The following is a 22,590-nucleotide window of genomic DNA, read 5'->3' as shown; positions in this document are numbered from 1 at the left end:
ATAACATATCTTTGGCTTTTCACTAACATTTGTCCCACTTTTGCTTCCTACTTCCCCCATTATCTTTTCAGTACCAGGTACCTTGTAGCCTAGCCTTGCATCAACCAGTCAGTCAGACTCTTTACATTACAAAGCCATTGATCCCTTCCCTTGGCAGACAGACATAGCCTGGCATTCAGTTATCCAGGGGAAGGAAATGTTATGGGGTTTCTTAAATGACACAGTGTGGCGCTCCTGTGGCTGGGGGCCCAGCCATCCTGTTATTAATAACCCTAGATGCTCTTCCCTTTCAAGCTGCCAGCCTGCCACCTCATTCAGCACCTCACTGTCCCAGCTGTCGTCTGCAGGAACAGGGAGGAACAGGTTGCGTCCAAAATGGCACCCTATTCCCTATATAGTGCACAAATTTAGACCAGGGCACATAGGGATCTGTTCAGAAATAGGGCACTATGTAGGGAATAGGGTGCCATTTTGGACATAGTCACAGTCTCCTGGAGGCCTGCAGGGTCACTCTCCAAAGCTCAGTACCGGAAATGGAGCGCTATTTTTAGACGCATAAAAATGCTTTTCCGTGTTTATGTTTGTTTAATGGGACATTGAGACAAGGTGATGAGTATCTGGGGATGTTTTTTTGGGGGTTTCACCATCAGTCATGCTGGGAATATCAATGTCTTATTTTTTATAAGTAGGCCTAAGCAATAATGCATGACAGATTGTGCATTTATCTGGGAGTAACACACACACGTAAAGAAGTAAGTCTGACTCCTGACCTCCAGTGGACTGATGAATGTGTCAATCTATTTCACTAGGTTGTTTTGAAGGTGTGTGTAAATAGGTGTGGTCCCAGGCCCCTTGATCATCACAGTGGGATTCTACACTGAGAAGAGGCCTAGGTGGTCTGGAGAGAGGGCCCCTGTTGGGACCACTGCTGTGGTGATAATTAAAAGGAGAGGGTTTGGGATCTGCAGGTGCCCTCTGGGAGGCCCTCTCTCATAGTCACAGTCAAGATAGGAAAGTTGTCCTGGAATGTGCTCCATCTCACTCAATCAACCCACCCACACACAGATGACAGTTACAATCTATTAACACTGTAACATATATTTTATGTTTCTGTTCTATGTGGTCTCTTTGTCGCTGCCAGCCACTTGTAACAGAGTAGGTTCCTATGGCTCCAAAAACATGATATTGCTGCATGGCTGTTAGTGTTTTCATATAGAGTAAAGGAAGGTGGGGTGTGCTTTAGGCTACATCTATGTGTATGTGTGTGTGTGTGTGTGTGTGTGTTTGTGATATGTACGTCTCTGTGTGTATATGTGTGTGTGTGAATATGTCGGTGTGTGTGTGTGTGTGTGTGTGTGTGTGTGTGTGTGTGTGTGTGTGTGTGTGTGTGTGTGTGTGTGTGTGTGTGTGTGTGTGTGTGTGTGTGTGTGTGTGTGAATATGTCGGTCTGTGTACGTGTGTGTGTGTGTGAACATGTCGGTCTGTGTGTGTGTGTGTGTGTGTGTGTGTGTGTGTGTGTGTGTGTGTGTGTGTGTGTGTGTGTGTGTGTGTGTGTGTGTGTGTGTGTGTGTGTGTGTGTGTGTGTGTGTGTGTGTGTGTGAATATGTGTGTGTGTGTGTGTGTGTGAATATGTCGGTCTGTGTACGTGTGTGTGTGAACATGTCGGTCTGTGTGTGTGTGTGTGTGTGTGTGTGTGTGTGTGTGTGTGTGTGTGTGTGTGTGTGTGTGTGTGTGTGTGTGTGTGTGTGTGTGTGTGTGTGTGTGTGTGTGTGTGTGTGTGTGTGTGTGTGTGTGTGTGTGTGTGTGTGAATATGTCTGTCTCTGTGTACTGTACATATGTGTAGTATGTGTGTAGTTCTTTACCCTCCTTGTTGCTTGTTCCTTTTATCCCTGGGGAAAGAGAGAAAAGCAGCTCACCAGCCCAGCAGTAGTCAGCAGCCTAACATTTCTTCCTTTCTAATCACCTCCTCCCTCTAATTGTGGTTTGGACAATCTCCTTTCTCTCCTAACTCACGTAGCTCTGCTGCCTGTCTCACCGTGCATGTCCATACAAGCCAGGCACTTATTTTGACATGCCTTACTAAACAATGGCCTCTGTGTAAATAGAGAGCGAGAGGTGTGTGTGCGTGAGTGTGTGTTTTTGTGTGTGTGTGTGTGTGTATGTGTGTGCGTGTGTGTATGTGTGTGCGTGTGAGCGAGAGACACACTTTTGAGTGGAGCTGCGCCCTTGCAAGGCTGAAGTCTCAGATGAAGAGGTGGTTAACAGTGTTCATCCCAGGGCCTTGTGTGGAGAAACTACAGGGCCTTGTGTTGCGAAACTACAGGGAAACTGGCACAGTATAGGGCCTTGTGTGGAGAAACTACAGGGCTTTGTGTGGAGAAACTACAGGGAAACTGGCACAATCAAAGTAGACACCCTTTGCCTTGATGACAGCTTTGTACACTCTTGGCATTCTCTCCACCAGCTTCATGAGGAATGCTTTTCCAACGGTCTTGAAAGTTCCCACAAATGCTAAGCACTCGTTGGCTGATTTTCCTTCAATCTGCGGTCAAACGGCAGGGTAGCCTAGTGGTTAGAGCGTTGGACTAGTAAGCGAAAGGTTGCAAGTACGAATCCCTGAGCTGACAAGGTACAAATCTGTCCTTCTGCCCCTGAACAGGCAGTTAACCCACTGTTCCTAGGCCATCATTGAAAATAAGAATTTGTTCTTAACTGACTTGCCTAGTAAAATAAAGGTAAAAAAAAAACAATTAAACATCTCAATTGGGTTGAGGTCGGATGATTGTGTGTCACAGCCGTTGTCAGAAGAAGGAGTAGACCGCAGCGTGGTACGTGTTCATATTGCCTTTAATAAACTGAACACTAAATACAAAAAAAACAAGCCAATAAATGAAAACAGTTCTGTATGGTGAAACAGAAAACAACTACCCACAACCCATAGTGGGAAAACAGGCTGCCTAAGTATGGTTATCAATCAGAGACAACGACAGACAGCTGTCCCTGATTGAGAACCATACCGGCCCAAAAAAAAAAGAAATACAACAACATAGAAAAAAGCACATAGAACGCCCACCCTAGTCACACCCTGGCCTAATCAACATAGAGAATAAAAAGCCTCTCTATGACCAGGTCGTGACATTGTGGAGGCCAGGTCATCTGATATCAGCACCATTACTCTCCTTCTTGGTCAAATAGCTCTTACACAGCCTGTGTTTTGGGTCATTGTCCTTTTGAAAACAAATGATAGTCCCACTAAGCGCAAACCAGATGTGATGGCGTATCGCTGCAGAATGCTGTGGTAGCCATGCTGGTTAAGTGTGCCTTAAATTCTAAATAAATCACAGACAGCATCCCCAGCAAAGCACCCCCACACCATCACGCCTCCTCCTCTATGCTTCACGGTGGGAACCACACATGCAGAGATCATCCGTCCACCTACTCTGCATCTCACAGAGACATGGCGGTTGGAACCAAAAATCTAAAATTTGGACTTATCAGATGAAGGACAGATTTCCACCCGTTTAATGTCCATTGCTCGTGTTTCTTGGCCCAAGCAAGTCTCTTCTTTTTATTAGTGTCCTATAGATGTAGTTTCTTTGCAGCAATTTGACCATGAAGGCCTGATTTACAGTCTCTTCTGAACAGTTGATGTTGACGTGTCTGTTACTTGAACTCTGTGAATAATTTATTTGGGCTGCAATTTCTGAGGCTGGTAACTTTAATGAACTTATCCTCTGCAGCAGAGGTAACTCTGGGTCTTCCTTTCCTGTGGCGGTCCTCATGTGAGCCAGTTTCATCATAGCGCTTGATGGTTTTTGCGACTGCACTTGAAAAAAATGTAAAGTTCTTGAAATGTTCATCATTGACTGACCTTCATGTCTTAAAGTAATGATGGACTGTCATTTCTCTTTGCCTATTTGAGCTGTTCTTGCCATAATATGGACTTGGTCTTTTACCAAATGGGGATGTCTTCTGTACACCACCCCTACCTTGTCACAACACAACTGTTTGGCTCATATGCATTAAGAATGAAAGAAATTCCATAAATGAACTTTTAACAAGTCGCACCTGTTAATTGAAATGCATTCCAAGAGTTCCCACATATGCTAAGCACTTGTTGGCTGCTTTTCCTTCACTCTACGGTCCAACTCATCCCAAACTATCTCAATTGGGTTGAGGTATAGCCTCGTTATTGTTATTTTATTGTTGCTCTTTAATTATTCAATATTTTTCTATTTTCTCCTTTTATTTAAAAAACACATGTTTTTTACTTCAGTTTATTTTAGTAAATACTTTCTTAACATTTATTTCTCTTAAAACAGCATTGTTGGTTAAGAGCTTGTAAGTAAGCATTTCACTGTAAGGTCTATAGCTGTTGTATTTGGCGCATGTGACAAATAAAATTAGATTTAGATTTTTTGATTAGAATATGTTTGTCATCCTTTTATTGACCTGATTTAGTCAATCACATGTAATTGTTCAAATTATCTTTCAGAAAACATTTGTATGTTGTCCCATACAATAATCTGTGCTCTTAATGTTTTGCCCCCCCCCCCCAAAATAATGTAAATAAATTGTCAACCCCACTGCATAAATTGCCGACCCTACTGCAGTTTCCCAGCAACCCCGACATTGAATACCACTGTGGTGAACATAAAGGGTTGCACACAACAAGCAGGAATGCTAAATGACATGCCGATTGTTTATAGTATGAGGTTTTCATACTCACAACAGTTACCATTTAATTTACAACTAACAGTGTTCTTACTCCCTATTTGATTTACAACTAACAGTGTTCTTACTCCCTGTTTGATTTACAACTAACAGTGTTCTTACTCCCTGTTTGATTTACAACTAACAGTGTTCTTACTCCCTGTTTGATTTACAACTAACAGTGTTCTTACTCCCTGTTTGATTTACAACTAACAGTGTTCTTACTCCCTGTTTGATTTACAACTAACAGTGTTCTTACTTCCTGTTTGATTTACAACTAACAGTGTTCTTACTCCCTGTTTGATTTACAACTAACAGTGTTCTTACTCCCTGTTTGATTTACAACTAACAGTGTTCTTACTCCCTGTTTGATTTACAACTAACAGTGTTCTTACTCCCTGTTTGATTTACAACTAACAGTGTTCTTACTCCCTGTTTGATTTACAACTAACAGTGTTCTTACTCCCTGTTTGATTTACAACTAACAGTGTTCTTACTCCCTGTTTGATTTACAACTAACAGTGTTCTTACTTCCTGTTTGATTTACAACTAACAGTGTTCTTACTCCCTGTTTGATTTACAACTAACAGTGTTCTTACTCCCTGTTTGATTTACAACTAACAGTGTTCTTACTCCCTGTTTGATTTACAACTAACAGTGTTCTTACTCCCTGTTTGATTTACAACTAACAGTGTTCTTACTCCCTGTTTGATTTACAACTAACAGTGTTCTTACACCCTGTTTGATTTACAACTAACAGTGTTCTTACTCCCTGTTTGATTTACAACTAACAGTGTTCTTACTCCCTGTTTGATTTACAACTAACAGTGTTCTTACTCCCTGTTTGATTTACAACTAACAGTGTTCTTACTCCCTGTTTGATTTACAACTAACAGTGTTCTTACTCCCTGTTTGATTTACAACTAACAGTGTTCTTACTCCCTGTTTGATTTACAACTAACAGTGTTCTTACTCCCTGTTTGATTTCCAGTGTTCTTACTTCCTGTTTGATTTACAACTAACAGTGTTCTTACTCCCTGTTTGATTTACAACTAACAGTGTTCTTACTCCCTGTTTGATTTACAACTAACAGTGTTCTTACTCCCTGTTTGATTTACAACTAACAGTGTTCTTACTTCCTGTTTGATTTACAACTAACAGTGTTCTTACTGTTCTTAGCCCCTGTTTGATTTACAACTAACAGTGTTCTTACTCCCTGTTTGATTTACAACTAACAGTGTTCTTACTCCCTGTTTGATTTACAACTAACAGTGTTCTTACTCCCTGTTTGATTTACAACTAACAGTGTTCTTACTCCCTGTTTGATTTACAACTAACAGTGTTCTTACTCCCTGTTTGATTTACAACTAACAGTGTTCTTACTTCCTATTTGATTTACAACTAACAGTGTTCTTACTTCCTGTTTGATTTACAACTAACAGTGTTCTTACTCCTGTTTGATTTACAACTAACAGTGTTCTTACTCCCTGTTTGATTTACAACTAACAGTGTTCTTACTCCCTGTTTGATTTACAACTAACAGTGTTCTTACTCCCTGTTTGATTTACAACTAACAGTGTTCTTACTCCCTGTTTGATTTACAACTAACAGTGTTCTACTCCCTGTTTGATTTACAACTAACAGTGTTCTTACTCCTGTTTGATTTACAACTAACAGTGTTCTTACTCCCTGTTTGATTTACAACTAACAGTGTTCTTACTCCCTGTTTGATTTACAACTAACAGTGTTCTTACTCCCTGTTTGATTTACAACTAACAGTGTTCTTACTTCCTGTTTGATTTACAACTAACAGTGTTCTTACTCCCTGTTTGATTTACAACTAACAGTGTTCTTACTCCCTGTTTGATTTACAACTAACAGTGTTCTTACTCCCTGTTTGATTTACAACTAACAGTGTTCTTACTCCCTGTTTGATTTACAACTAACAGTGTTCTTACTCCCTGTTTGATTTACAACTAACAGTGTTCTTACTCCCTGTTTGATTTACAACTAACAGTGTTCTTACTCCCTGTTTGATTTACAACTAACAGTGTTCTTACTTCCTGTTTGATTTACAACTAACAGTGTTCTTACTCCCTATTTGAGATTGTTTTCCTTGATTTATTTTTAAACGCTTCCAATTTATCAGCCCATTTCATGTTATTTAGGCGTATCCATTCAAAATATGCAGCAATGTAAAATTGTAAGTTGAAGGTCAGAGGCAGCAGGTAATATTTCTCTATTTCTCTCAGTGAATTCCTTAGGGTACTATTCTCAATGACTTGTTAAGTAGAAGTAATGGGAAACACATTGTGGACTTCAACCCAGTGGCTGTACATAGGCTACACACACAATACCGCCTTACACTACCAGGAGATTATTTGCTGTGTCCAACATGACGAACAGCTGCTCTGGGTCTGACTCTGGACACGTCCAAAATGTTAGCATGTGTGTCGAGAGAGAAATGCTGGGCCTGTACAGAGCAGAATGCCTGTTTGAGTTGTGACGTATTGTAGCATTGCATGATCCGTATGTGGGAGCGGAAGGAGAGAATGAATGACCTGTGGGAAGATCGCAGCCGCTCTGAGTAATATGGTCAGAATGTTATATTTCTGATGTTTCTGTTGATTTTATCTCAACAATTGACCCTCCCCATACCCACTTACACAAACACGCACGCACGCACACACACGCACGCACGCACACTCACGCACGCACGCACGCACGCACGCACGCACGCACGCACGCACGCACGCACGCACGCACGCACGCACGCACGCACACACACACACACACACACACACACACACACACACACACACACACACACACACACACACACACACACACACAGTCTCTCTCCCTCTCTCTTTTTCCCTTTAGAAACACTGTGATGCTGTTTGTGTCAATGTCTGTATGGAGCATTGTCGCAGAAAATACATTGTACTGTAGCAAGTTGTCAGAGAGTCTATTGAAAGAGGCTCGTATGCTTCCTTCCTGTCCCATCACTTTGGATTAGACCCTGTGTAGAGCTCTGCAGAGAGCAGAAGGGCTTCTCTCATCATCCTCTTTATCTAAGAGGGTCTCAGCCAGAGGTTTGGTGGCACAAGTGGCAGTTTCTCAATCCCCCCACCACTTCGTTCAAGGGTTAAGCACACACAGGAAACTTACATGCATTTACACGCATGCACGCACACACACACACTCAGGCACATCCTGTTGTCATACCCCCATTGTCAAATGTCACCACTGGGTATCTCTCTCTCTCTCATGTTTGATTCAGTCAGTGTAATAGGTGTGGAAAAACAGTGTTTTCTCAGGGACTGACTTTCTCCTTTCCCCCTGATGCCTGTCAGGCTGCCTCTAAAAGGATGACAGACAGGGCAAAAACGTCTACAGCCTCTGTGCCTGTGTGTCTGTCTGTCTGTCTTATCTCCGTGCTTGTGTGTCTGTGTGTCTGTCTGTCTGTCTGTCTGATCTGCGTGCCTGTCTGTCTTCTTTGCGTGCCTGTGTGTCTCTTTGTCTGTCTTATCTGCGTGCTTGTGTGTCTGTGTGTCTGTCTTGTCTGCGTGCCTGTGTGTCTGTCTGTCTTGTTTGCGTGCCTGTGTGTTTATTTGTCTGTCTTGTTTGCGTGCCTGTGTGTCTGTCTGTCTTGTTTGCGTGCCTGTGTGTCTGTCTGTCTTGTTTGCGTGCCTGTGTGTCTCTTTGTCTGTCTTGTTTGCGTGCCTGTGTGTCTCTTTGTCTGTCTTATCTGCGTGCTTGTGTGTCTGTGTGTCTGTCTGTCTGATCTGCATGCCTGTGTGTCTGTCTGTCTTGTCTGCGTGCCTGTGTGTCTGTCTGTCTTGTTTGCGTGCCTGTGTGTCTGTCTGTCTCGTTTGCGTGCCTGTGTGTCTCTTTGTCTGTCTTGTCTGCGTGCCTGTGTGTCTGTTTGTGTCACGCCCTGACCATAGGTTTTGTTTGGTCAGGGTGTGATCTGAGTGGGCATTCTATGTTGTATGTCTAGTTTGTCTGTTTCTATGTTTGGCCTGATATGGTTCTCAATCAGAGGCAGGTGTTAGTCATTGTCTCTGATTGGGAACCATATTTAGGTAGCCTGTTTTGTCATTGTGGGTTGTGGGTGATTGTCTATGTGTCAGCACAACAACGTCACGGTCGTTGTTAATTTATTTTTTTGTTCAGTTTACTTCGTGTTTTCGTCATCCATTAAAATGATGCATTCACGCCACGCTGCGCTTTGGTCTGCTTCTTACGACGATCGTGACAGAAGCACCCACCACAAAAGGACCAAGCGACGTGGTAACGGGCAGCAGCTGCAGCAGCAGCAGCGATGTCAGGACTCCTGGACATGGGAGGAAGTTTTGGACGGCACGGGTTGCTATACATGGGAGGAGATCCTGGCTGGAAGGGATCGCCTCCCATGGGAACAGGTGGAGGCAGCTAGGAGAGCAGAGGCAGCCGGAGAGAGGAGCCAGCGACACGAGGGAACACGGCTGGCAAGGAAGCCCGAGAGACCTGCGCCAACTTCCTGTTCTTACCGGAGAGCGAGAGGGGCCGGGCAGTCACCGTGTTATGCTGTGGAGCGCATGGTGTCCCCGGTGCGGGTGCATAGCCCGGTACATTCCAGTTCCTCGTATCGGCCGGGCTGGAGTGGGCATCGAGCCAGGTGCCATGAAGCCGGCTTTGCGCATCTGGTCTCCAGTGCGTCTCCTTAGGGCCGGCTTATATGGCATCAGCCTTACGCACGGTGTCCCCGGTTCGCCAGCACAGCCCAGTGCGGGCTATTCCACCGCGCCGCACTTGCCTGGCTACCGGGAGCATGCAACCAGGTAAGGTTGGGCAGGCTCGGTGCTCAAGAGCTTCAGTGCGCCTGCACGGTCCAGTCTATCCAGTGCCACCTCCACGAACCAGCCCTCCGGTGGCAGCCCTCCGCACTAGGCTGTCTCTCCGTCTTCTGCCTACAGAGTCTTCCTCCTGTCCTGCGCCGCCAGAGTCTTCCTCCTGTCCTGCGCCGCCAGAGTCTTCCTCCTGTCCTGCGCCGCCAGAGTCTTCCTCCTGTCCAATGGTTATAAATGAGGCCCCTGGTGCCATGTAGTACTGAAGCTGGTATCAGAGAGATGAAACATAGGCACCTGGTGCCATGTAATTCTGAAACTGGTATCAGAGAGATGAAACATAGGCCCCTGGTGCCATGTAGTTCTGAAACTGGGGTCAGGAAGTGAAGCATAAGCCCCTGGTGCCTGATAGTACTGAAGCTGGTGTCAAGAGAGGTGATGCATAGGCCCCTGGTGCCTGGTAGTACTGAAGCTGGTGTCAGAGAAGTGAAACAGGCCCCTGGTGCCTGGTAGTACTGAAGCTGGTGTCAGAGAAGTGAAACATAGGCGCCTGGTAGTACTGAATCTGGTGTCAGAGAAGTGAAACATAGGCCCATGGTGCCTGGTAGTACCGAATCTGGTGTCAGAGAAGTGAAACATAGGCCCATGGTGCCTGGTAGTACTGTGGTAGGTGGTACTGTACACAGGGCAGCATGCAGACCAGAAAGATTTACTGTGTTTGTATGTGCGAGTGGATGTGTGTGCGTGTGTGTGTGTGTGTTGTGTGTGTTTTAGGAGGGCGTGCGTGCGTGTGTGTATACATCTGCGTGCATGCCCGTATCAAGCTGTCATCCACTTATTGCTGCTAGCTGGTCAGTTTAGAGTTGACATTCCATTCCTGTTTAAAGCCTAGGCAGCGTCGCCTCTCATACCTCCTCCTGTTTGAGGAAATATTGTTAGAACTTTGCCATAAAGAGTGAAAAATCAAGGGCTTTTCTGAATGCAGCTTGTGTTGTTTTGTTCCCTGTCTTGCTGATATCAGACATACTGTACACCCTTCATCATCTGGACCTTACAGAGATATGTAGTCTAAGTCTTTTTACACCTGAATTGTGGAATAATCTCCCAAACTACAATGTGATGATTTAGTGCCTTTAGGGCATTTCAGACAGCTGATTGAGGACCTTTGAATGAAAAAAGTTGTTTTCTTCTCTGTTTTGCTTTTTGTAGTGTATGTCACGACTCCTACCGAAGGTCCTGTTCGGGTGGCGCTCAGCGGTCGTCGTCACCGGCCGACTAAGCTGCCACTGATCTTTTTCCCCCTTGTCTGTTTATTAGTTCCACCTGTGTTTAGTTAGGTTCATTGGTTGGGCTTTATTATCCAGCCGGCCCGCCTGCTGGTGTGCGGGATTATTTCAGTGTACGATTGTGCACGACTGTAAGTCCCGGTTGTCCGTGTGTGTTTTGCTGAACTGTTTAGTTCCCCGTGTTTTGGGGCATTTGTTTGGGTGGTGTCGTTTTCACAGGTGTGGTGAATTAAAAGTATTGCTACCCTGAACTTTCTGTTTCCTGCACCTGACTTCTTCCTCCACTACACCCCGGGTATTACAGTGTACTGATGTGTATATTTTTGTTATTACTGGGCTCATCTGTAAAAGTGAGAGGCTTGAAACTCAACAGTTTATATATTTTACCTTTATTTTACTAGGCAAGTCAGTTAAGAACAAATTCTTATTTTCAATGACAGGCTAGGAACAGTGGGTTAACTGCCTGTTCAGGGGCAGAATGACAGATTTCAGCTCAGGGATTCGATCTTGGAACTTGTCCAATGCCTTCAAAAGGTATTTACACTCCTTGACTTTTTCCACTTTTTGTTGTTACAGCCTGAATTTAAGATTTTGTGTCACTGAACTACACATAATATCCCATAATGTCAAAATGGAATTATGTTTTTTAGAAATGCCTCTCACAAATTAAGAAAAGCTGGAATTTCTTGAGTCATTAAGTATTTGTTTTGTTATGGCAAGCCAAAATAAGTTAATGAGTAAAAATTAGCTTAATAACAAGTCAAATAAGTTGCATGGATTCACTCTGTGAAATAATAGTGTTTCACATGATTTTTGAATGACTACCTCATCTCTGTACCCCACACATTTTCATTTTATTTCACCTTTATTTAACCAGGTAGGCCAGGTGAGAACAAGTTCTCATTTACAACTGCAACCTGGCCAAGAAAAACCAAGGCAGTGAGACAAAACAACACAGTTTACATAAACAAACGTAAAGTCAGTAACACAATAGAAAAATATATGTACAGTGTGTGCAAATGTAGTAAGATTAGGGAGGTAAGGCAATGAGTGAGTGAAGGATGAGTGAAGGAGGCTTTGTTGCTTTGTTGCGAAATAGGAATCCAATTCTAGATTTAATTTTGGATTGGAAATGCTTAATGTGAGTCTGGAAGGAGAGTTTATAGTCTAACCAGACACCTAGGTATTTGTAGTTGTCCACATATTCTAAGTCAGAACCTTCCAGAGTAGTGATGATAGTCTGGCGGGAGGGTGCGGGCAGAAATCGGTTGAAGAGCATGCACTTAGTTTTACTAGCATTTAAAAGAAGTTGGAGGCCACGGAAGGAGTGTTATATGGCGTGTAAGCTCGTTTGGAGTTTTGTTAGCACAATGTCCATAGAAGGGCCAGATGTATACAGAATGGTGTCGTCTGCGTAGAGGTGGATCAGAGAATCACCAGCAGCAAGAGCGACATCATTGATGTATACAGAGAAAAGAGTCGGCCTGAGAATTGAACCCTGTGGCTCCCCCATAGAGACTGCCAGAGGTCCGGAAAACAGTCCCATTGATTTGACACACTATCTGAGAAGTAGCAACCATGGCAACCTTAATTAGCGTGCACTGTGCCCGGCCCGCCACAAGAGTCGAGACAAGGATATCCCTACCGACCAAACCCTCCCTAACGACGCTAGGCCAATTGTGCGTCGCCCCACGGACCTCCCGGTCGTGGCTGGTGAGCCTGGGCGCGAACCCAGAGTCTCTGGTGGCACACCTGGCGCTGCAGTACAGCGCCCTTAACCACTGCGCCACCCGGGATGCCCCAAAAGGCTGAACTAAGACAATAATCACTAAGCAAAACAGCAGTAGACAAGGCAGTGCCTTCGGCAAGTATTCAGACCCGTTGAATATTTGTACATTTTGTTACGTTACAGCATTATTCGGTATTCAGACCCTTTACTAAAACACCGTCGGCAGTGATTATAGCCTGGAGTCTTCTTGGGTATGACGCTACAACCTTGGCACCCCTGTATTTGGGGAGTCTCTCCCATTCTTCTTTGCATATCCTCTCAAGCTCTATCAGGTTGGAGGGTAGCATTGTTGCACAGCTATTTTCACATCTCTCCAGAGATGTTCTATCGGGTTCAAGTCCAGGCTCTGGCTGGGCCAGTCAAGGACATTCAGAGACTTGTCCCGAAGCCACTCCTACCTTGTCTTGGCTGTGTGAACCTTCGCCGGCAGTCTGAGGTCCTGAGCGCTCTGAAGCAGGTTTTCATCAAGGACATCTCTGTACTTTGCTCCGTTCATCTTTTCCTTGATCCTGACTAGTCTCCCAATCCCTGTCACTGAAAAACATCCCCACAGCATGATGCTGTCACCACCATGCTTCACCTTAGGGATGGTGCCAGATTTCATCCAGACGTGAAGCTTGGCATCCAAGCCAAAGAGTTCAATCTTGGTTTCATCAGACCAGAGAATCTTGTTTCTCATGGTCTGAGAGTCTTTAGATACCTTTTAGTGAACTCCAAGTGGGCTGTCATGTGCCTTTTACTGAGGAGTGGCTTCTGTCTGGCCACTCTACCATAAAGGTCTGATTGGTGGAGCGCTGCAGAGATGGTTGTCCTTCTAGAAGGTTCTCCCATCTCCACAGAGGATCTCTAGAGCTCTGTCAAGGTGACCATCGGGTTCTTGGTCACCTCCCTGACCAAGGCCCTTCTCCCCTGATTGCTCAGTTTTCCGGGTGGCCAGCTCTAGGAAGAGTCTTGGTGGTTCCAAACTTCTTCCATTTAAGAATGATGGAGGCCACTGTGTTCTTGGGGACCTTCAATTCTGCAGAAATGTTTTGGTACCCTTCCCCAGAACTGTGCCTCGACACAATCCTGTCTCGGAGCTCTACAGACATTTCCTTTGGTCTCTCGGCTCGGAGTGTGCCTTTCCAAATCATGTCCAATCAATTGAATTAACTACAGGTGGACTCCAATCAAGTTGTAGAAACATCTCAAGGATGACCAATGGAAACAGCATGCACTTGAACTCAATTTTGAGTCTCATAACAAAGGGTCTGAATACTTCTGTAAATATGTTATTTCTGTTTTTTGTTTTTTATCAATTTGGAAAAATTTCTTAACCTGTTTTCCATTTGTCATTATGGGGTGATGTGTGTAGATTGCTGAGCATTAAAAAAATGTAATCCATTTTAGAATAAGTCTGTAAAGTAAAAAAATGTAATCCATTTTAGAATAAGTCTGTAAAGTAAAAAAAATGTAATCCATTTTAGAATAAATCTGTAAAGTAAAAAAAATGTAATCCATTTTAGAATAAGTATGTAAAGTTTAAAAAATGTAATCCATTTTAGAATAAGTCTGTAAAGTAAAAAAAATGTCATCCATTTTAGAATAAGTCTGTAAAGTAAAAAAATGCAGAAAAGGTCAAGGGGTCTGAAGACTTTCCAAAGGCGCTGTACAATTATCAGTCAGGTCCCTCAGTCAAACATTGAATTTTAAACACAGATTCAACCACAATGCCTCGCAAGGAAGGGCACCTATTAGTAGATGGGTAAAAATAAAAAAGCAGACATTGAATATCGGTTTGAGTGTGGGGAAGCTATTAATTCTGGTGTATCGATATACTACAAAGATACAGGCATCCTTCCTAATTCAGTTGCTGGAGAAGAAGAAAAAACCGCTCAGGGATTTCACCATGAGGCCAATGGTGACTTTAAAACAGTTATAGAGTTTAATGGCTGTGATAGGAGAAACTGAAGATTGATCAACAACATTGTAGTTAGTCCACAATGCTAACCTTATTTACAAAGTGAAAAGAAGGAAGCCTGTACAGAATACATTGATATTCTGAAACATACATCCGGTTTGCAACAAGGCGCAAAAGTTATACTGCAAAAAATATGGCAAAGCAATACACTTTTTGTCCTGAAACAAAGTGTTTTTTTTTGCGTCAAATACAGCACATTACTGAGTACCAATCTCCATATTTTCAAGCATAGTGATGGCTGCATCATGTTATGTGTATGCTTGTAATCATTAAGGACCGGGAAGTTTTTCAGGATAAAAAATAAAATAATTGAGCTAAGCACAGGCAAATTCCTAGAGGAAAACCTGGTTCAGGTTGCTTTTCACCAGACACTGGGATATGAATTCAACTTTCAGCAGGACAATAACCTGAAACACAAGGCCAAATATAATTATGAATATTCCTGAGTGGCCTAGTTATAGTTTTGACTTCAATTGACTCGAAGATCTATGGCAAGACTTGAAAATGGCTGTATAGCAATGATCAACAACCAACTTAACAGAGCTTGAAGAATTTTAAAAAGAATAATGTGCAAATATTGTACAATCCAGGTGTGCAAAGCTCTTAAAGACTTACCCAGAAAGCCAAATGTGATTCTAACATGTATTGACTCAGGGACATTTTATTTTCAATAAATTTGCAAAAATGTCTAAAAACATGATTTTACTCTGTCGTTATGGTGTATTCTGTGTAGATGGGTGAGATTTATTTAATTTGGCCTGTAACACTACAAAATGTGGAATTAGTCAAGAGGGATGAATACTTTCTGAAGGTACAATATTTATTATATGTGTAATGCTGGAAAAACATATTGTAAGGAAGCTGTAAATATGAAGCAAAACGAGAGTTACAGTTGGTAGTTTCAGTGCTAAGTTAGGCCTTGCTGTGTCTGCAACATGAAGATGTTTCTCACACATAGTCCATTCATTCTGCAGCTGCATTTGGGCTGACTGGTGGAGGGGGCGAACTGAATCCCCTAAAACATTCTTCTCACGCTGTTCTCCCTCGACAGGCCTTGGCTGACGGCTGTTACAGGGACATGGTGGGGATGGGAGTAGTGTGTGTGCTTTTGTGTATGTATAATATTAAGGTTATTACACGACCATCTCATGGGCACACATCTGTCTGGCGCTGGCTCTGTGTCTAGCTGGGAAGACAACAGATGTTTGACTAGAAATCCAGGACAGCTGATAGTGCTCTCCTCTCCGATGGGATCTTGGCTGCATTGTCCCAACCCCCTCTGTTCCTTCTGATCGTTCTGCCAATGCTGCTGGTCATCGATTGTTCACGGAGACAAAATGTTAGAATTCCTATCCCCTTGCACTGTAAACAACAGCTGGGCAAATTTAGAGGGGTTAACTTGTCTTAAGGCTTCTCCCTGTGGCCTCAGTCGGCTGTCCTTCCATACCCCGTAGAATGTGTTTCTCTCGCTTTTGGTCTGTACCTCCTTTTACACCAGGGATCAGCAACTTTGATGAGGTTGGGGGCCTCAAAAAATCTGAACTCATCATGAGGGGCCGCAGTGGTGGCAATTCTACACATTTTGCCATAGATATGGAGAGAAATGTTAGCAGTTTTTAATATGATATCTGAGTGAAAGTTTCTAGATGTTGTGAATTACCCCGGTTGGTAATTCGACAATGATTACTAGATGTTTAGATAGTTCGCTAGACGAACTTAACAATCTAAAAAAAATGCGACATGGGCTAATTGAGGGACAATTGATGCACAACCAAATTTCGAAATTGCACCTTGTGTATTCTACTACTCCAACTCTCAATAGTAAGTTGAGACTCTGACTGTGTTCCCAAACAATTTTTGCTTTTATGTTTTGGAAATTGATCCTAAAAAAGGGGGGCCAGTTGCCCTTCCCTAAACAGAAGACTTACAGGGATGCATATCAAGTGACAATTCGGCAAACATTGAGCAGGGAGCAGGACCTTTATCTGGAGGCAATGATAACAGGGATTTTTCTGCCATTGAAATCCTTGGCGTTTTTTGTGGTTGCCTAAGTCCAAACCGTAAAAAATAGGAATCATGAAAAAAAACGCTTTCAGTGTAAACTTAAATGACCATTGCCATGGCCCTGCCATGTCCACCACCTAAGCCGCTTTTTGATCCAGAAAAAACGATGAACATAAATACAGTGGACATGTCCCAACTTCTAGAGGGACCTAAAGGTTACACTAGCTTCTGTGTTAAAGGTGCAGGGTTGGAAAAAACCCGAATGTTTCTAAAAGTGTGATAACTGATGCTACATTTTTTATTGATTAACTTATCAAGTGATGAAGCACTGATAAGCGTGGATTTTTTTTGCCAGTATCTCTCGTCCAGAGAGAGAGGGAGGGAGAATGCACGAGAGAGAGAATGAGTGAGAGAGAGTGAGAGAGAGAGAGAGAGAGAGAGAGAGGGAAAGAAAGAGAGAGAGAAAGAACAACATAGCGAGAGAGCAAGAGCAAGAGAGAGAACCCCATCAGACCCCATCTATCCCAAGGGAGTGGGACTGGGAAGCAGGAGATGATCACACCAACGGTTGGCTGGTTGGCTCCAGTGAAAAGAAATTGTCCAGTCAGTGGTTTCCTTTTAAAAAAGTCTCGGGATTGTTGTTGTAGGGTGTTCAGATAGGATTTGAGGGAGAGATCAAGTTATTTATTAGTCGGAGACATTTAAATGGGAAACTATGCCATGATGGGTGCGGGTGGAAATGGGAACTGGCGTGCCATGCCAACTGGAAATGCCAAGGGTGGCATGCTGCCTGGGAAGTATGCAAACATATAGCTCAGGTTTGGACAACAACAGGGTCCGGTGGGGATGATATGGACCCAGGAAGAGAGAGGTTAAGGCTCTGTTTTTGTACCAGAAGTTTTGAAGTTGAGAGAGTAGGCTGGATAACTTGGGTGGTATCATCAATGCATTATCAAGATGATCAGATATCAGATTTGCTGCCTTAGTGCTCAATGTCTTCAATTAGATTTGTGTAGTTTTATTGTGTCAGTAATGACCTTCCACAGAGATTAGATCCCTTTGAGAATATAGACTCCTTCCCCTATTGAACTGTTATCAAATGCAGGTATGAAAATGAACACCATCCCATACCTTTTTCCCTCTTCTCCAAATGCATTTAACAATCTCTTCACACCTTGACGTAATGAAGGGATCACCCTCTGGTTTTGAGATGGGACCTTTCAGTGACTGCTACACTGTGAAAATGGTTTAACAATCTTTCCATGATAAAGTGCTTCATTCCTGATCCTCTGCTGAGGGTCCATCATAATGCTCTGATTGTGGTATGCTGCTCTGGACCAGGCCGCCTGCCTGCCTGCCTGCCTGGGGGATGTAGCTTAAAGCATACTTTAACAGATTTGTGTCATCAAAACATTCTGATGTCAACCTCAACTAGCTCACTGGTGTTCAATTTCTGTGTTCAATCATGCACCTGCACCAAGCTTAAGCTCCATGATATTAGTGACTCTTGATCAACCATTGTGAAATCAATGCAAAATGCAATACACATTTACAGAAATTCATAAAATAGAAAATACCTTTAAAAAGTAACTAGAAACGATCAATTTTATGCAAACAGCACCCTTAAGAATCTGGTTAGTTGAAGACTGGCAGTTGCCTCCATCCTTGTTGCATTAGTTTTGTGAATGGCATGTCCTCATTCACAACCACTTGCATATCTACTCTACTATCTACTGGTCTCCGACAGTTCACATAGATGACGAACGTTAATGCAAACATACCACAATGCACCTATTTCCTGCGTGAAGCTCACAGCTTGACAGCCTCACACTACCGTCTAGGACTGCTGGGTGTAACCTAACTGACCTGGGCTACTTCCCAACTGGTACTCTATTCCCTAAATACTGCGCTTTAGACCAGAACCCTATAGGGGACTGGGACTGGAAGGACAACAAAACTGAGATGGTAGTGTGGGGCTGAAAAATAGGGTTCCGTCTGGAGACGTTAGACTTCAACCCCTATAAATCTCACTGTGGTGTTGTGTGTGTCTGCTGTCTGCAGGTGGCTCAGAGCTCCAAGGTGTGGGGAGAGGTCCCGCTGCCTGAGGACCTGGACTCCGAGAGGACTGTCGTCCAAAGGTCTCAGCGGTTCTTAGACGATGACGAGGACTTCACTGCGGACGAGGCATCAGGAGGTAGGGTCTGGGGTCAACACAACTGGATCGTAAACCAGCTTTCCTTTCATATGGAAACTTAATTTAGGATATACATGTAAAGGTCATGTTTACAATGCTATACTGTAAAGAATGTCACACTGCCCCTGAATAGTCGTTACAGAAAAGCAGTGGTCCCATCAGTGGTCACATCCATAGTTAATCTAACTGTTTACTGGAACTATTTTCTCCCCCATAATCCACTAGGTGCACAGGGTTCGTTCTCCACCCTGCTGCACTTCAGATGTACAGTATATGTTCCACCTGTTGAGTAAATGAATGGTTAGTCCTCCCTGGTCCTCCCTAGTCCTCCCTGGTCCTCCCTAGTCCTGCCTGGGCCTTGAACTGTACTAGCATGCTGAACTGACCATAACTCTTTCATCTTCTCGGTAGATCTGCCCAGTGGAGAGGAGGATGGAAGCACACCAGAACCCTCAGTGGTGACTGAGATCAGCACAAGTAAGAACCCTCAGCCCCTACTGACATAGCCAGAACAATCTACTACTGACTTAGCCAGAACAATCTACTACTGACATAGCCAGAACAATCTACTACTGACTTAGCCAGAACAATCTACTACTGACATAGCCAGAACAATCTACTACTGACTTAGCCAGAACAATCTACTACTGACTTAGCCAGAACAATACTACTGACTTAGCCAGAACAATCTACTACTGACTTAGCCAGAACAATACTACTGACTTAGCCAGAACAATCTACTACTGACATAGCCAGAACAATCTACTACTGACTTAGCCAGAACAATACTACTGACTTAGCCAGAACAATCTACTACTGACTTAGCCAGAACAATCTACTACTGACATAGCCAGAACAATCTACTACTGACATAGCCAGAACAATCTACTACTGACATAGCCAGAACAATCTACTACTGACTTAGCCAGAACAATACTACTGACTTAGCCAGAACAATCTACTACTGACTTAGCCAGAACAATCTACTACTGACTTAGCCAGAACAATCTACTACTGACTTAGCCAGAACAATACTACTGACTTAGCCAGAACAATCTACTACTGACATAGCCAGAACAATCTACTACTGACTTAGCCAGAACAATACTACTGACATAGCCAGAACAATCTACTACTGACTTAGCCAGAACAATCTACTACTGACATAGCCAGAACAATCTACTACTGACTTAGCCAGAACAATACTACTGACTTAGCCAGAACAATCTACTACTGACTTAGCCAGAACAATCTACTACTGACTTAGCCAGAACAATCTACTACTGACTTAGCCAGAACAATCTACTACTGACTTAGCCAGAACAATACTACTGACTTAGCCAGAACAATCTACTACTGACTTAGCCAGAACAATCTACTACTGACTTAGCCAGAACAATCTACTACTGACATAGCCAGAACAATCTACTACTGACTTAGCCAGAACAATCTACTACTGACATAGCCAGAACAATCTACTACTGACTTAGCCAGAACAATCTACTACTGACTTAGCCAGAACAATCTACTACTGACATAGCCAGAACAATCTACTACGGACTTAGCCAGAACAATCTACTACTGACTTAGCCAGAACAATCTACTACTGACATAGCCAGAACAATCTACTACTGACTTAGCCAGAACAATCTACTACTGACTTAGCCAGAACAATCTACTACTGACATAGCCAGAACAATCTACTACGGACTTAGCCAGAACAATCTACTACTGACTTAGCCAGAACAATCTACTACGGACTTAGCCAGAACAATCTACTACTGACTTAGCCAGAACAATCTACTACTGACTTAGCCAGAACAATCTACTACTGACATAGCCAGAACAATCTACTACGGACTTAGCCAGAACAATCTACTACTGACTTAGCCAGAACAATCTACTACTGACTTAGCCAGAACAATCTACTACTGACTTAGCCAGAACAATACTACTGACTCATCTTAGCCAGAACAATCTACTACTGACTCATCTTAGACAGAACAATCAACTACTGACTCATCTTAGCCAGAACAATCTACTACTGACTCATCTTAGCCAGAACAATCTACTACTGACTCATCTTAGCCAGAACAATCTACTACTGACTCATCTTAGACAGAACAATCAACTACTGACTCATCTTAGCCAGAACAATCTACTACTGACTCATCTTAGCCAGAACAATCTACTACTGACTCATCTTAGCCAGAACAATCTACTACTGACTCATCTTAGCCAGAACAATCTACTACTGACTCATCTTAGCCAGAACAATCAACTACTGACTCATCTTAGCCAGAACAATCTACTACTGACTCATCTTAGCCAGAACAATCAACTACTGACTCATCTTAGCCAGAACAATCTACTACTGACTCATCTTAGCCAGAACAATCTACTACTGACTCATCTTAGACAGAACAATCAACTACTGACTCATCTTAGCCAGAACAATCTACTACTGACTTATCTTAGCCAGAACAATCTACTACTGACTTATCTTAGCCAGAACAATCTACTACTGACTCATCTTAGCCAGAACAATCTACTACTGACTCATCTTAGCCAGAACAATCTACTACTGACTTAGCCAGAACAATCTACTACTGACTTAGCCAGAACAATACTACTGACTTAGCCAGAACAATCTACTACTGACTTAGCCAGAACAATCTACTACTGACTTAGCCAGAACAATCTACTACTGACTTAGCCAGAACAATCTACTACGGACTTAGCCAGAACAATCTACTACTGACTTAGCCAGAACAATCTACTACTGACTTAGCCAGAACAATCTACTACTGACTTAGCCAGAACAATCTACTACTGACTTAGCCAGAACAATCTACTACTGACATAGCCAGAACAATCTACTACTGACTTAGCCAGAACAATCTACTACTGACTTAGCCAGAACAATCTACTACTGACTTAGCCAGAACAATCTACTACTGACTTAGCCAGAACAATACTACTGACTCATCTTAGCCAGAACAATCTACTACTGACTCATCTTAGACAGAACAATCAACTACTGACTCATCTTAGCCAGAACAATCTACTACTGACTCATCTTAGCCAGAACAATCTACTACTGACTCATCTTAGCCAGAACAATCTACTACTGACTCATCTTAGACAGAACAATCAACTACTGACTCATCTTAGCCAGAACAATCTACTACTGACTCATCTTAGCCAGAACAATCTACTACTGACTCATCTTAGACAGAACAATCAACTACTGACTCATCTTAGACAGAACAATCTACTACTGACTCATCTCAGCCAGAACAATCTACTACTGACTCATCTTAGCCAGAACAATCTACTACTGACTTATCTTCGCCAGAACAATCTACTACTGACTCATCTTAGCCAGAACAATCTACTACTGACTCATCTTAGCCAGAACAATCTACTACTGACTCATCTTAGCCAGAACAATCTACTACTGACTCATCTTAGCCAGAACAATCTACTACTGACTCATCTTAGACAGAACAATCTACTACTGACTCATCTTAGCCAGAACAATCTACTACTGACTCATCTTAGCCAGAACAATCTACTACTGACTCATCTTAGCCAGAACAATCTACTACTGACTCATCTTAGCCAGAACAATCTACTACTGACTCATCTTAGCCAGAACAATCTACTACTGACTCATCTTAGCCAGAACAATCTACTACTGACTCATCTTAGCCAGAACAATCTACTACTGACTCATCTTAGACAGAACAATCTACTACTGACTCATCTTAGCCAGAACAATCTACTACTGACTCATCTTAGCCAGAAC

The 22,590-nt window shown here is 43.1% G+C and overlaps 1 protein-coding gene across 1 annotated transcript in view; it reads left to right on the top strand.

Moving 5' to 3' along the window:
- The window catches only part of hspg2 (heparan sulfate proteoglycan 2), a 225,051-nt gene that overhangs the window by 38,867 nt on the left and 163,594 nt on the right, over positions 1-22,590 (top strand). Inside the window, 2 exon segments of the mRNA XM_046344359.1 lie at positions 18,647-18,779; positions 19,191-19,256. Of these exon segments, the coding sequence (XP_046200315.1) occupies positions 18,647-18,779; positions 19,191-19,256 (199 nt within the window).

This window comes from Oncorhynchus gorbuscha, linkage group LG03, assembly GCF_021184085.1.
Source record: "Oncorhynchus gorbuscha isolate QuinsamMale2020 ecotype Even-year linkage group LG03, OgorEven_v1.0, whole genome shotgun sequence".
Lineage (NCBI taxonomy): Eukaryota > Metazoa > Chordata > Actinopteri > Salmoniformes > Salmonidae > Oncorhynchus > Oncorhynchus gorbuscha.
This window is presented reverse-complemented; position numbering and strand designations above follow the sequence as displayed.